Here is a 12,537-nt window from a genome sequence, read left to right as displayed (position 1 = left end):
CCAAGAAAAGGAAAAGTTATTTGTGACCTAACTAGAAAACTTATGTTGAAATGTAAAATTTTCCCAATACAAATCCTGACAGATGGTACAAAAACTGTTGGTTAATTTACTGAGTAGGCTGTTAAAGCACAGGGAGCCTGCATGCTGGGCCTGAAGCAGCAAATAAATGTTAGAAGCGGAGGCATGGGGACTAGATACATATTCCTTCTTCCTGAGCCCAGCAGAAGATTTAGAAACCAGGAATTCCTCACCCTGGCTGCTGAGATCTGAAGGTTAGTTCTTCCTTAATTCCAGAAGGCGGCTCCAAGTCAGAAGAACCTATTTCTAGTCCTAGGCCCGCTCTGCCGTTGCGGGACAAATTCAAGACCATCATTTGCCCTTGCAGTGCTTATTTCGTAATGCATAGGCTGGGTTTGAACCAAGTTCTGCTGTAGACCTGTGTGACCAAGGGCGAATCACTTAAATGTGAACCGGCTTCCATATTTGTAAAACGTACTCCCTTTCATGTCTCCAAACTGGTAGTGAGGAGTGTTGGGGCGGCATCTGGAGGTCTTTCCACCATGCCCAGATGTACGCACGAAGAGGGTGAGCGGCTTGGTTGTCCGTTCTAAACCCTGGCTCTGGCTTCTCTGGCCCAATTCTCTCATTTACAGGTGAACAAAGCTCCGTGACCGAGTGACTTCTCCATGGATACACAGAAGTACGGTCACAAAACTCCATCATAAAGGCCTCGGGGTCTGTGAGCAATGTGGCGCAACCGGCGTTGAACCAGCAGCCGGGGACGGCGAAGCGCAACGTGGCCACCTCCTCAGAGCCAAGCGGAGGCCCGCCATCTAGAGGGCGGTTCGGGCCCCGCAAGGAAAGCGTGGTGAAAAGGCTCTGGGTACTGCGGCTTCCAGGAACCAATACGCTCTCAGTGATCTCGCCTAACTCCTTTTTTCCATTGGACCTCTATAACTGTCAATCAATCACTTACCCAGTTTTTATTGGTTTAGCTTCAATCATTCTACTCAATTTACTAATCACATGGTTTTTTCCAAGAACATCTTTACGTTATTAGCTTTCTTCCTAAGTCTGATGGATTTAACCAGTTCTTCTATTCCATTGGCTGGACCCAGTCTCTCTTCCTGTACATCCTGTTTGAGGCGGAAGTGAGCAATCCTTATTCCTATTGGCTTAGATTTGCAAGCAGTGGTTGTCCATCAGTCTATCAACCGGGAAGTACAGCTCCGGAAGAGGCGGGCCTTGTAAAGATGGCGGCCCCGGCGACTACGGTGTGTGATCTTTCTCCGGTTGCTGTCGTATACGTTTCCTTTACCCTAAATGGCTCAGGCGAATTATTGGAGCAGGGAAAGGGTGGTGATGAAAGTAACTTCAGGGAGGCAGCTTCCCTGGCACAGCCGGGGGAAAAGCAGCAGTAGAGAGTCCGGGCAGGAATTACCACTCTCTCCAGTAACCTTTGAGGGGCTGGCCCGCTAGGAGGCAAGGCTGCTTGTGAACAGGAGTGGGAAGAAAGGAAGTCTGGGGTGTCCGAGGAAAGTGGGGGCTTTTTCATCTCATTATCCAGAGGAAAGAATGGTTTTTCTTTACTCTCCCTCCTGTAGGAGGTGCTGGAGTCAGACCTGCCTAGAGCCGTGGCACTTTTGAAAAACCTCCAGGAGCAGGTGAGTAATGTCATCCCTTTGGAGCAGATTAATCACGGATTGCCTTTGACTTTGTGTGCTTCACCTCCAGACTTTGGAGATTTGGGGTACATATTTGAATGCTACCAAATACCATAAGAGCAAAAAGATTTTATTACCTTTTCAGGCTACAATTAAAAGTAATTGTATCCAAAGGAATACAGAAAACTCAAGAAATAAATTATCTGAATAAATTTCCTTTATTATTATAGGTAAGGAAACTGATGCTGGGAAAGGTGATGTGATTTGCCCTTTGAATGCCAAGCTAATGTACATTTATATAATTCTGTACAATGTAAGTTCAGCCAGTACAGATAAAGTTACAGTCCCCTGTTACCACCATCCCAGTCCCTATCACCTCTTCATGGTTTGGTAAGGTGGTTTCTTTAGCTTTAAAAAGAGGTGAAAAGTTTTTTCTACCTTTTGAAGAAGTATCAGAAACCATATCTCTTATTCTTTCTCAGAACTGAAAAGAAGATAATACTGTACCCTGGAACCGTGTTTAAAATATTTTTTAGGTGGCATTGTTTAGCTTTTGCCTTTCACAGCTTACAGAGATGACTTGGTGTATTCTAGTCAGTTGTTTTATTTGGACTAATTTCAGGTAATGGCTGTAACTGCCCAAGTTCAAGCTCTGACAAAAAAAGTTCAAGCTAGAGCCTATCCTACAGAAAAGGTAAGACATACTTGAAGAGTAAGTATCCCCTGACTTGATGTTCTCAACAGTTCTTTCATGATAGGTTTATTGAATAACTTGTATACTAAGTGCTGGAGCTTTAAAGATGAATAAAATCCAGTTTCTGTGTTGAAGTGTAGTAAGACAGATCAAAGTAGTAGATATAAGCAGTAGCAGCCATGTTGCAGAGTCATGATGGGTGGCTGTGCAAGCTGAGGAGAGAGATTAAATGATTGCCAGAGGAGCAGAGGAAGTCAGGGAAGGCTTCTCAGAGGAGGTAATAGGATTGTGAGGAATAAATGGGAGTCAGAGGTACAGAGAGAAACAGATATGCAAAGGAACAAAGTCCTGAAAGCATGGTGATACTCTGGGAAAGGAAGTGAGTCCTTTAGTGTAGATGGATAGTGTGTGTGTGTGTGTGTGTGTGTGTGTGTGTGTATGTGTTAGGAGTAGGAAATAAGACTGGGAAAGCAGTGATTCTGTGAAAAGTCTTTGTCAGCTGAGGAGTTAACTATTGTATTTCATCTAATCTAAGATGCTGTTAATTGAGGACATATCACTCATATATACTAAGAAAAAAATCCTACCTGTTAATCTGTGACATATGCTAAGATACTGTTGATTAAAAGATGCATCCTGACTTCAGAGATGTCAAAATATAAAAATGATGTTCATCTTAAAGTTGAAATATGGTAGTTTATAAATTAAGGTCTTGTAGAACCTTCTCAGGGATCATTGAGTATGGCCAATCTAGATAGAGGGTTTTGGATCCCTCCTGCTTGTAGAAAATCTGGTGTTATCTATTTTATATATAGAGCTTTTGTCCTAAGATGTTATTTAAGCAAAACATACAGTAGGTCAACAAAAGTATGAAAGTCATTACAGTAGGATAATAAGAATAATTGAAGGATCTTTAATCATGGGATTTATGATTTAGAAAGCAGTTTTGTGCTTTAGAAAGATAGCTAACAGCATTTTTAATATATTCTCTTTGCTTTTTCTTTCTTTATTCAATTTTGTTCTTACCTATTTTTATATTTCCTGATTTTTTAAAATCTTTGCTTTTTCTTCCTTCTTTGTGTTTCTTTTATGTGCTTGTAACGCGATTTGCACTTGACAGTGCCCAAACATGTCAGAAGAACCTACTTCTCAAATTCTTGGCTGTCTTTATTCTGGGTACCATGCTTTGTTCCATTTTAATGCCTTTTTGAGATGGGCTGCCAGCATGTATCTTAGATCACTATATATTTGTTTATTCATTGAGCAGATATTTACTAGCTTGTCACCAAAGACTTTTACTAGGTGTTTCATAGGTTACAAAGTGCTTTCATGTTTTCTTATTTGAGTTCCATAATTACACTTTGACACAGGAAGGAAATACTGTTCATATTACAGATGAGGAGACTGATGTTAGAAGGTTAAGTGACTCACTCAGTAGTTGACTACTGAACAGCTAATTCAGAAGTTAAACTTATTGTGGCCTGTGCACCAAAGGGTCGTGGGTTTGATTCCCAGTCAAGGGCATGTAACTGGATTGCAGGTTCAGTCCCTGGTCCTGGTCGGTCCTGGTTGGGGCCCTGTCGGGGATTGGGATCATGCAGGGCTTGTGCAGGAGGCAATCAGTGTTTCTCTCTTATATCAGTGTTTCTCTCTCTTTCTCTCTACCTCCCCTTCCACTCTCTCTAAAAATCAATGGAAAAAAATATCCTTGGGTGAGGATTAACAACAACAACAACAAAAAGTTAAACTCAACTTGTCTTCTTTAAGTTCTTTGCTTTTCCTCCTGTACTACACTAGTGCTGATCTTAAGAGCTTATCTTGTTAGAGTTAGACTGAGTTTGAATCTCAGTTCTGCTTCTATTACTGTGTAATCTTGGGCAGAGTATTTAACCCGTTTGATAAAGGTCTTCCCAGTGCTGTGGACTTTCTCAGTTTTACTTTGTGCAACAGTGACTCCTTTTTTAAAAACAACTATAACTTACGTCAGTGCTCACACATGTTACTTTTATTTAAAAGAATAAACATATAATATTTGCTTAATTTTCTACCTGTAAATATAATAAACTTGTAATTTTAGAAAGTTTGTAAGATACGTAAAAACACAAAGAAAATTAAAAATTTTATGTAATCACTGTTCTGAGATAACCACTAGGGTACATTTTTTGGAAATTTATTATAAAAGCAATACATGCTTGATGGAAAAACAGTTTCACAGTGTGAGCACTCCATTTCTTCCTTTTTCTCATTTTGATCTCCAGAGATAGCATTTGTTAATTGTGTGTTATTTTCCAGATGTATTTCTGTACGTATAAAATGTGTGCATCGTACTCCCCCCCTTTAGTCAGAACCATATTATATGGAATATGGTGGAATTAAGTTAGTACGACAGGAATTATATCACTGTGTATAGATCATTGTTTTTACCTGTATCACATAATTCCATTGTATGGGGATAAAATCAGTAATTGGTTTTGATTAAATTAACTTAGAATTCAGCACTGTATGGAGACATTTTTGATTGTCACAACTTAAGGGGGGCATCAGTGAGTAGAGGCTAGCAATGCTGCTGAACAGTCTCTAGTGCCTGGACTGCACTCCACAAATCATCTGTCCACAAGTGTTAATAGCTCTGAGGTTGAGAAATCCTGCTATAGTCATTTTGGGGATACTTTATTGATTTTCTTGCTCTTACTGTGTTTCAATAGTGCTCTGACCTTTGCTTCTCCCTTGTTAGTATAATTTTCTCTGCGGCCATTTTAGGTATAGCCTCTCCCTTGAGATTACTCCAGATACCTTGTATGAATTGATTGGGAAAAACTTGCACTTGGAAAAGTTTACCCTGTTTGTCCCAGGCTTTCCTTCTGATTCTATGGCTAAAACTGAATTTGTATCCCTTGCTATTTTGTTCAACTCAGGGTCTCAGCCTCTTAGAAGTGAAAGACCAGCTGCTGCTCATGTATCTTATGGATTTGAGCCATCTCATTCTGGACAAAGCCTCAGGAGGGTCTCTTCAGGGACACGCTGCAGTTTTGAGACTGGTGGAGATTCGCACGGTATAAAGCATTTGGGATCTTAGAGTCCTAGGTTTCCAAATCCTAAATTCCAGGACTTTCACACAGTAGCTCTCATTTGAGTGGATGTTCTCATGTTTAAGTGAGGAAACCAAATGAAAAATAGTATTTTTCTCTTTATTTGTTTTGCTTTGTGCATATTTTAGGTGCTTTGTCTGGCAGCTTAATAAAGGGACTCTGGCCCGTGCTTCACTTTGGGAAGGGAATGTGATCCTTTTTAACCATGTTACAGGTTTTGGAAAAACTTCGTCCCTTGGACCAAAAACTGAAGTATCAAATTGACAAACTGGTCAAGACTGCAGTGACCGGCAGCCTCAGTAAGTGGAGGAAGTAGTACGCTATGTGTGGTTCATTATGAAGTCCCAAATCTTGTAAAATCTCTTGGTTGTTTTTTATGTTTTAGGTGAGAATGACCCACTCCGTTTTAAGCCTCATCCCAGCAATATGATGAGCAAGGTAAAGGGTTGCGTTATCCTGATTTTCCTGAGTAATCTAAGCCTGAATGAGCCTCATGGTGATCCTGGATCTCCTGGGATACTCTTATTGCTATTGATTCTAAGTTTGTGCCTTAGAGTGTTGACTATAAGATTCCCCCTTCTCCTTTTTGTTTATTTTCCCATCTCCCCAGGGTACTCCAGCTTTGTTTTTTCTTATCACCTGTCTGCTAACACTTCCTAAGTTTGTGGACATTATATTCTTTTTGTAGTTGAGCTCTGAGGATGAGGAAGGTGAAGCAGAGGAAGGCCAGTCTGGGGCTTCAGGGAAGAAATCTGCAAACGGAGCAGTTAAGAAATATGTTCCACCACGCTTGGTTCCAGTACATTATGGTATGAACTGTGGCTACTATCTCCTCAGTGTGAATTGTTTCTCTTCTCCTTTTCTCTATTCTGGGATAACCCTTGCTAATTTTTATCACATAGATGAAACAGAGGCTGAGCGGGAGAAGAAGCGTCTAGAACGAGCCAAAAGGCGAGCATTGAGCAGCTCTGTCATTCGTGAACTTAAGGAGCAGTACTCAGATGCTCCAGAGGAAATCCGCGATGCCCGGCATCCTCATGTTACTCGCCAGAGTCAGGAGGATCAACACAGGTCTGAGTCTTTGCAATTAGACATTGTTTTCTGTGCTGTAGAAACCTGTGTGCTTTGGATGAATATGATTAAATCTGGTACCAAGAGAACCCATATTATATGGGTTCTGCCAAACTGGAGTGGGAAACTTGGGAGGACAGTTTCTAAGAATTAGGGGTTTGAAGTACAGAATAAGAACTGGGAAAAAGATCTTTTTCCCCCCAACTGAGCAAACACTATATGAAGAGAAATATATGCAGTTCCACCTAGTAGGGCATTAACATTCTGTAGTTCGCTGTGACAGCTCTCACTTGAGCAGAAGGCAATAAAAGCAGGTTTTTGTAGTGGCATCAAGATTGCTAGATAAGTTCAGGGAAGAGAAGTAGAAAAGTGATTATAACTTGAGTGCAGACTCACTGACTTTGCCCGGTTGATAGGCTTGAGTGAAAGGGCCCAGGTGGCTAATCCTGTCTATGGATCTGAAATACAAGAGTTTTCTGATAAAATAATAGTTTAAATATTCCAGTGGTTGGTCTGTGAGTTCATTTGTAGGGAGGAAGGAAGTTCTAGCACAAAGACATTTCCTTGAAGTTCAGTATTGAGCATTTGGTATATCCTTACCAAATACTATATTGCCCTGCTATGACATTTCTTGAGAACTGTCTGAATAAGGGGTGAGTAAATGTCTGGGCCCAGGTGCTGGGCTGCAGCTTGTGTCTATGGACTGAGCATGCTGGAAACAGTGTCTGTGTTTCTCTGGCAGGATTAACTATGAAGAGAGCATGATGGTGCGTTTAAGTGTCAGTAAGCGAGAGAAAGGACGACGAAAACGCGCAAACGTCATGAGCTCACAGCTTCATTCTCTCACGCACTTCAGTGACATCAGTGCTTTAACAGGAGGAACTCCTCATCTTGATGAGGTGAGGTGTTACAGTGGTGGGAGGTGACCTTCATGCTTTCAGCCAAATGTACATGGGTCTTGTTACCATGGGGAACTTGGGAAGGGATACTAACACTTGCAAGCACACTGCCATTCCTTCACTTTTTCATCTGTCTCCAGGATCAGAATCCTATTAAGAAGCGGAAGAAGATATCTAAGAAAGGTCGGAAGAAAAAAGGTCAGTAAATGGCTAGGACTTAGGTGATCAGGTGCAGTGTAGAGAGTATGAATTGGGATGCCAGCTTTGGATTTGCCATCTTAGGTCTTAACAACCCCTATAATAAATATCTCTTCCATGCTGGGCATTAATCTCTTTAGAGGTGGGATTTTATTTTTCTTCTTTCCCAAGCTGAAAATCAGCATCATTCACAAAAGAGATTTCTGGATTCTTTCTCTGAGTTCCCACAGTGCCTGTTGAGGCTTCCTTAAATAGAACTATAAAAGTGTCACCTGAAGGAACCATTATCCCATTTCAGTTTCTTCCTACTCATAGTCTTTTGTCCTGGGAGGATATAGAGTGCTGCCTAGGGGACCCACCCGTACTGAGCCCTTCTCTCTAGATGTCTTTTTGTTCTTTCCCTTCAGCTTTTCCAACTGTCCTTTGCCTCATTCTTGGTTTCCCTTCCTTTCAGGTTTTCGAAGGCGGCGGTGATTGTGGGTGTACATATTTATATATGTTTTTTGTCATCCTGGGATACTTCTAATTTCACTGTATGTAGGTTTTTCCCCCCTTGGAATTTATAAATTGTTTGCTCTGGACATGTGGAAATATCTTTATTAATAAAACTGATTTTACTTATGAATTGAAGCCCCTTTTGCACATGTATGACTCAATTGCTGGGTGTGGGGAATTTTAGGTGAGAGCAATAAAAGGGAAATATGAGATTTTGAGGGGAGTGGGAGAAGTTTGGCTATATATAGTTTTTTTTTAAAAATAATAGAAACTAGCAGTTGGTTATTTAACAAAAAAATTGAGAGATTAGAGTACTATAATCAACTCTTCCAACCCATGTTGTCCCAAGTTCCTGTATGGTTTATAATACAGATAACCTGAAATGCATGGATTTTAAGTTTTATTAATGTAACTTGCTGGCCACCAGGGGGCATTAGTGGTTCAGAAAAACCTTGATGCTTGACTAATCAAAAGTAAGATAGAACCTTTCCTCATCAGAGTTACTCTTGTCTCCACTTCTCTGAATGTTTTGCTTTTCTTTCTAAAATAGCATGAACATAGGGCTGATTTTAGCTCAGTTATTGAGTGAGTTTATCTGGAGGGAATGGTAGAATGAGAAGACTAAAGTATGAAGAATCAGTATAGTCTTGTATTTTTTAGTCACTTTGACCCTCCTTCAACTACGACCTCAGTTTGCCAGTCAGTAAAGGCCATCCCATTTATTTATTTATTTATTTATTAAAATATATCTTTATTGATTTCAGAGAGAGGAAGGGAGAGGGAGAGAGAGAGATAGAAACATCAGTGATGAGACAGTCGTCATTGATTGGCTGCCTCCTGTGCACCCCCATTGGGGATTGAGCCCACAACCTGGGCATGTGCCCTGACCAGGAATTGAACCATGATCTCCTGGATCCTAGGTAGATGCTCAACTGCTGAGCCACGCCCAGCCAGGCTTTTTTTTTTTTTTCTTTTTTTTTTTATAAGCCAGCCTTTTTACAAAGAGCTTGCAAAAGAATGCCAGCAAACAGGCAGAAAAGTTCCTATCTTAAAGACTAAAAGAATGAAAGTCTCACAGAAATATCTGCCCAAGTCAGGACACTGGTAGGAGTTACATATCTGAGATCTATTCTTTTCAGAGAATGACCTGTTAGAGATCCCTCACTCCTTGGATAATACAGAAAGTGAAATAGGAATGGAAAGAAGTTGAGGAGTCTGTAACAGAGTTAATTTATTGGAGTTTAAGGGCTTGAGGTCTTATGAACAATTTTCAAGTCTGGCATTCCTGTGGAGTGTCATGAAGAGGGATATAATTTGGGTCATTACATCACTAGAACCTTGTTGATTCTGATTCCTATGAATTTGGAACTCTACTGGTCTGTCTGATTGGGGTGGGGTCTGTTTTCAGTCAGTGGCAGCCTGGTAGAAAGTAGGAGATAGCCTAGTAATGTTCTCTGTTAACTCTCTGATCTTGGGCAAATCACTTAACATCTCTGGTCTTTAATTTTCCTCAGCTGAAAAAGAAATGGGTTAGTCTCTGAGATTCCCTCCAAGCCAGAGAGCCTAGAGCTGTTTCTCATGGATGACAACAGGATGCTCTTACTTCTGGGGCCTCTAACTTTTAGTCCCTTGCAGATCTGAGAGAGCCTGACATGCCCAGGGCCCTCATACTTTTATTTCTTTGAGTGAATCTAAGCAAAGAGGCACAAGAGCAGACTTAGAGATTCTTACCCCTTTCTGGCTGAACTACCTGGACTAGAGGTTCAGTTTAAAAAATGCTTAGGACTACTGCATTTGCTTAGGACTATTGCATTTACTTCTAATTTACTAAAATTTTTGATTATGAGAACTGCCAAGGGAAAGGAGAAACTTTTTTTTTTTTTTTAAGATTTTACTTTGTGTTACATACTGAGCTAAGTGTTTTATACTTAATCCTTACAAAATACATGTCATCTCTATATTACTAGTGAGGAAACTGAGACAATCAGTTTTTTGCCCAAGGTTACGCAGCTAATAAGTTAGAGAACCAATGCTTGTGAAACACAGAGGATGGAGGACCTCAAGTGTCCAGGGATTTATGAGTCTTCAGAGTTTTTGTTTTTTCCTTTTTAAAAAAATAATACTGGTAGGTAGTTTATAACCTCAAACTCCCCTCTCCCTGCTGCTCATTTCTTTTCCAGGCCTTGCTTTCAAAGAAACCACAGAAGTTCCAGACACTGTTCTGGCCTCTTGGTGGTATAGCAGTGGACTGAACAGACAAAAATCCCTGCCCTTGCAGATCTTATAATTCAATCCAGTCTTCTAATGTCACAATGTCTTGTTATCCTTGATCTAATAGATGACAGGCAGTATTTGAAAGAGGTTTTTAAATAGGAGTTGAATAATTTCTGAGAATATTTGCCCCAGAGTTATCAAACAATGTTTAGAGTATATTTTTGACAAAGTTTTACATGGATTTTTAATGTGTAAAACAGGCATAAGGGAGGTTACTTTAGTTAAAGTGAGAATGAGGGGTTCTGGAGCTCCATATTGTCATGGCTCTCTTTCCCCAAGATTTCTGAGGAGCTCTAAGGAAACTTTTGAACTCCACAGAATGTAGTTTGAAAACCACTGCAGGCCTGGCCGGGTGTGGCTCAGCGATTAAGCGTCGACCTAGGATCCAGGCGATCAGGGTTCGATTCACAGTCAGGGCACATACCCGGGTTGCGGGCTGCAGCTGATCAATGACTCTCTCATCATTGATGTTTCTATCTCTCTCTCTCCCTCTCCTTTCCTCTCTCTGAAATCAATAAAGATATATTTTTTAAAATATATAAAAAAAATTAAAAAACAAACAAAAAAACTCCACTGCAGTAGAGCAAGGGACCTAAGATTTAGGATTTGAGGGTTTCTTTATGGCCATTGTTCTTCTTTCTCATTCTTACCCATAAATTCAGTTCTTTAGTTGTTCAGACCACATGAATGTCAGATTTTCTCAGTGCAGTGCTAACAACAGATTCATTTCCAGTGCTCAGTAATGTCTGTCATTAGTGCACATGAGCATCTGTTCAGTTTTATCAGGTGATGGTAAAGTCTTGACTCTGTTCTGGACAAGGAATTTAGCATCTCTGCTTTAGTTTAATTTTCATCTTGAGGGGGTGGGGATCAGGGTTTGACCAAGACCTCTTTTTGCCTCTAAAGCGTTTGTTACAATTTTGTGAAGGCTTGGCAAAATGTCTGTCAGGAGTTCACATAGTCTTCATGGATACCTTATTAGAAAAATACATTTTGTCTATAAGGAAAGGATGACCTGATTATGCCTGTTTTCAGCACCGTGGAGAGTTCAAACTCATTCCTTGTATTGGGTTGGTGGAAGGTACATAGCTACACCAATCCATAGAACTGTGTGTGTAGACCTACCCTTTTGCAGGGCTCAGTTTATCTGTCCAGTCTCCAGTTCTGATTGGTACAGATTGAGTGAGAGTCAGCAGCAGTCCTGAGTGTTCCCATCCTCCCTGGGATCATGAGGTGTGTAAACTTCAGATTCATGTTCAGATATCTAAGGATTTGGCCAACTTAACAGGCATATGAGTGAAATCGTGCCTTCTGCTCTATTGGTAACATCATTCATATAGTGATGCACAAGGTTTTTAACAGTCCTTGAAAAAAAACTGCTTTTCTTCTTTGCTTACACACCCTTGAGAAGACTTAAAGTTGCTTTTTCATTCCTTGGGCCCAGCCTCTTTTTCTGCCTCTGCATGCAGAAAGGCATCATTGCGCTGGCTCTCTGCCCAGTCTTGCTTTTGTATTTCTTTGATCTCATTGTTCAGAGGGTCTCAGAGAAACCCCAAGAGCCATGCCTTTGCATGTTTAAGCTATTGATGCTTTTGAAATAACAGAGCTTCGCTGTGTAAGAAGTGTATTAAAGGTCTATCTTGAACAAATTTGGGTCAATAGGTGGCAGTAGTCACCTAGTTCCAAGGCCCTGACACCCCCTGAACACAAGTGCATTTGATGGCCATTATGTTTAAGGTTTTGAGAAAGGAGGTCACATTGCAGTAAAAATGGGGGAGAAGCAAGCCTTTTTGTTGGAATCCAGGAAATGCTGAAATGTGCTAGATTATTTCTGTGAGGGTGTTGGAGGGGGAGATTGCTGTCAGCTGTGAAGGGCATGGTAGCAAAGGGCAGGGCCTCAGGATTGGGCGAGTGTGGTGTGAGTACTAGGGCTTCTGAGAGCTAGAGTAAGACTTAAATGAGGACCAGTGCTAAAAGCATAGAGTCTAAGGTTGGGGGGAGTAGAGAGAGGGAGAGAAGTGGAGGAGGGAGAGGCAGAGCTGTGTGAAGGGACTGTGGAAAGGGTGGGCTGTGATGGGGAGAACTGTGGTTAGAGGGGGAGGGGTAGGCTGCAGCAATACTGAGCCTATCTAATGGGGGAGGGGAGGGGGAGA

At 41.0% G+C, this 12,537-nt stretch overlaps 1 protein-coding gene across 2 annotated transcripts; it reads left to right on the top strand.

The window, feature by feature from the left end:
- The first annotated feature begins 1,226 nt into the window (after positions 1-1,226).
- NGDN (neuroguidin) lies at positions 1,227-8,245 on the top strand. 2 transcript variants are annotated; one of them, XM_081145597.1, is made up of 11 exons: positions 1,227-1,274; positions 1,605-1,664; positions 2,287-2,358; positions 5,274-5,411; positions 5,662-5,746; positions 5,833-5,885; positions 6,136-6,256; positions 6,350-6,518; positions 7,261-7,417; positions 7,558-7,615; positions 8,070-8,245. In XM_081145597.1, exons 1-11 carry the CDS (start codon positions 1,254-1,256, stop codon positions 8,087-8,089), a joined length of 954 nt encoding a protein of 317 aa, XP_081001723.1. In that variant the 5' UTR covers positions 1,227-1,253; the 3' UTR covers positions 8,090-8,245. The 2 variants fall into 2 exon arrangements, with proteins under 2 accessions (XP_081001723.1, XP_081001724.1); XM_081145598.1 differs by lacking the exon at positions 1,227-1,274 and adding an exon at positions 1,431-1,482.
- The last annotated feature ends 4,292 nt before the right edge of the window (positions 8,246-12,537 follow it).

This window comes from Miniopterus schreibersii (assembly GCF_964146895.1).
Source record: "Miniopterus schreibersii genome assembly, chromosome: 1".
Classification (NCBI taxonomy): Eukaryota; Metazoa; Chordata; class Mammalia; order Chiroptera; family Miniopteridae; genus Miniopterus; species Miniopterus schreibersii.
This window is presented reverse-complemented; position numbering and strand designations above follow the sequence as displayed.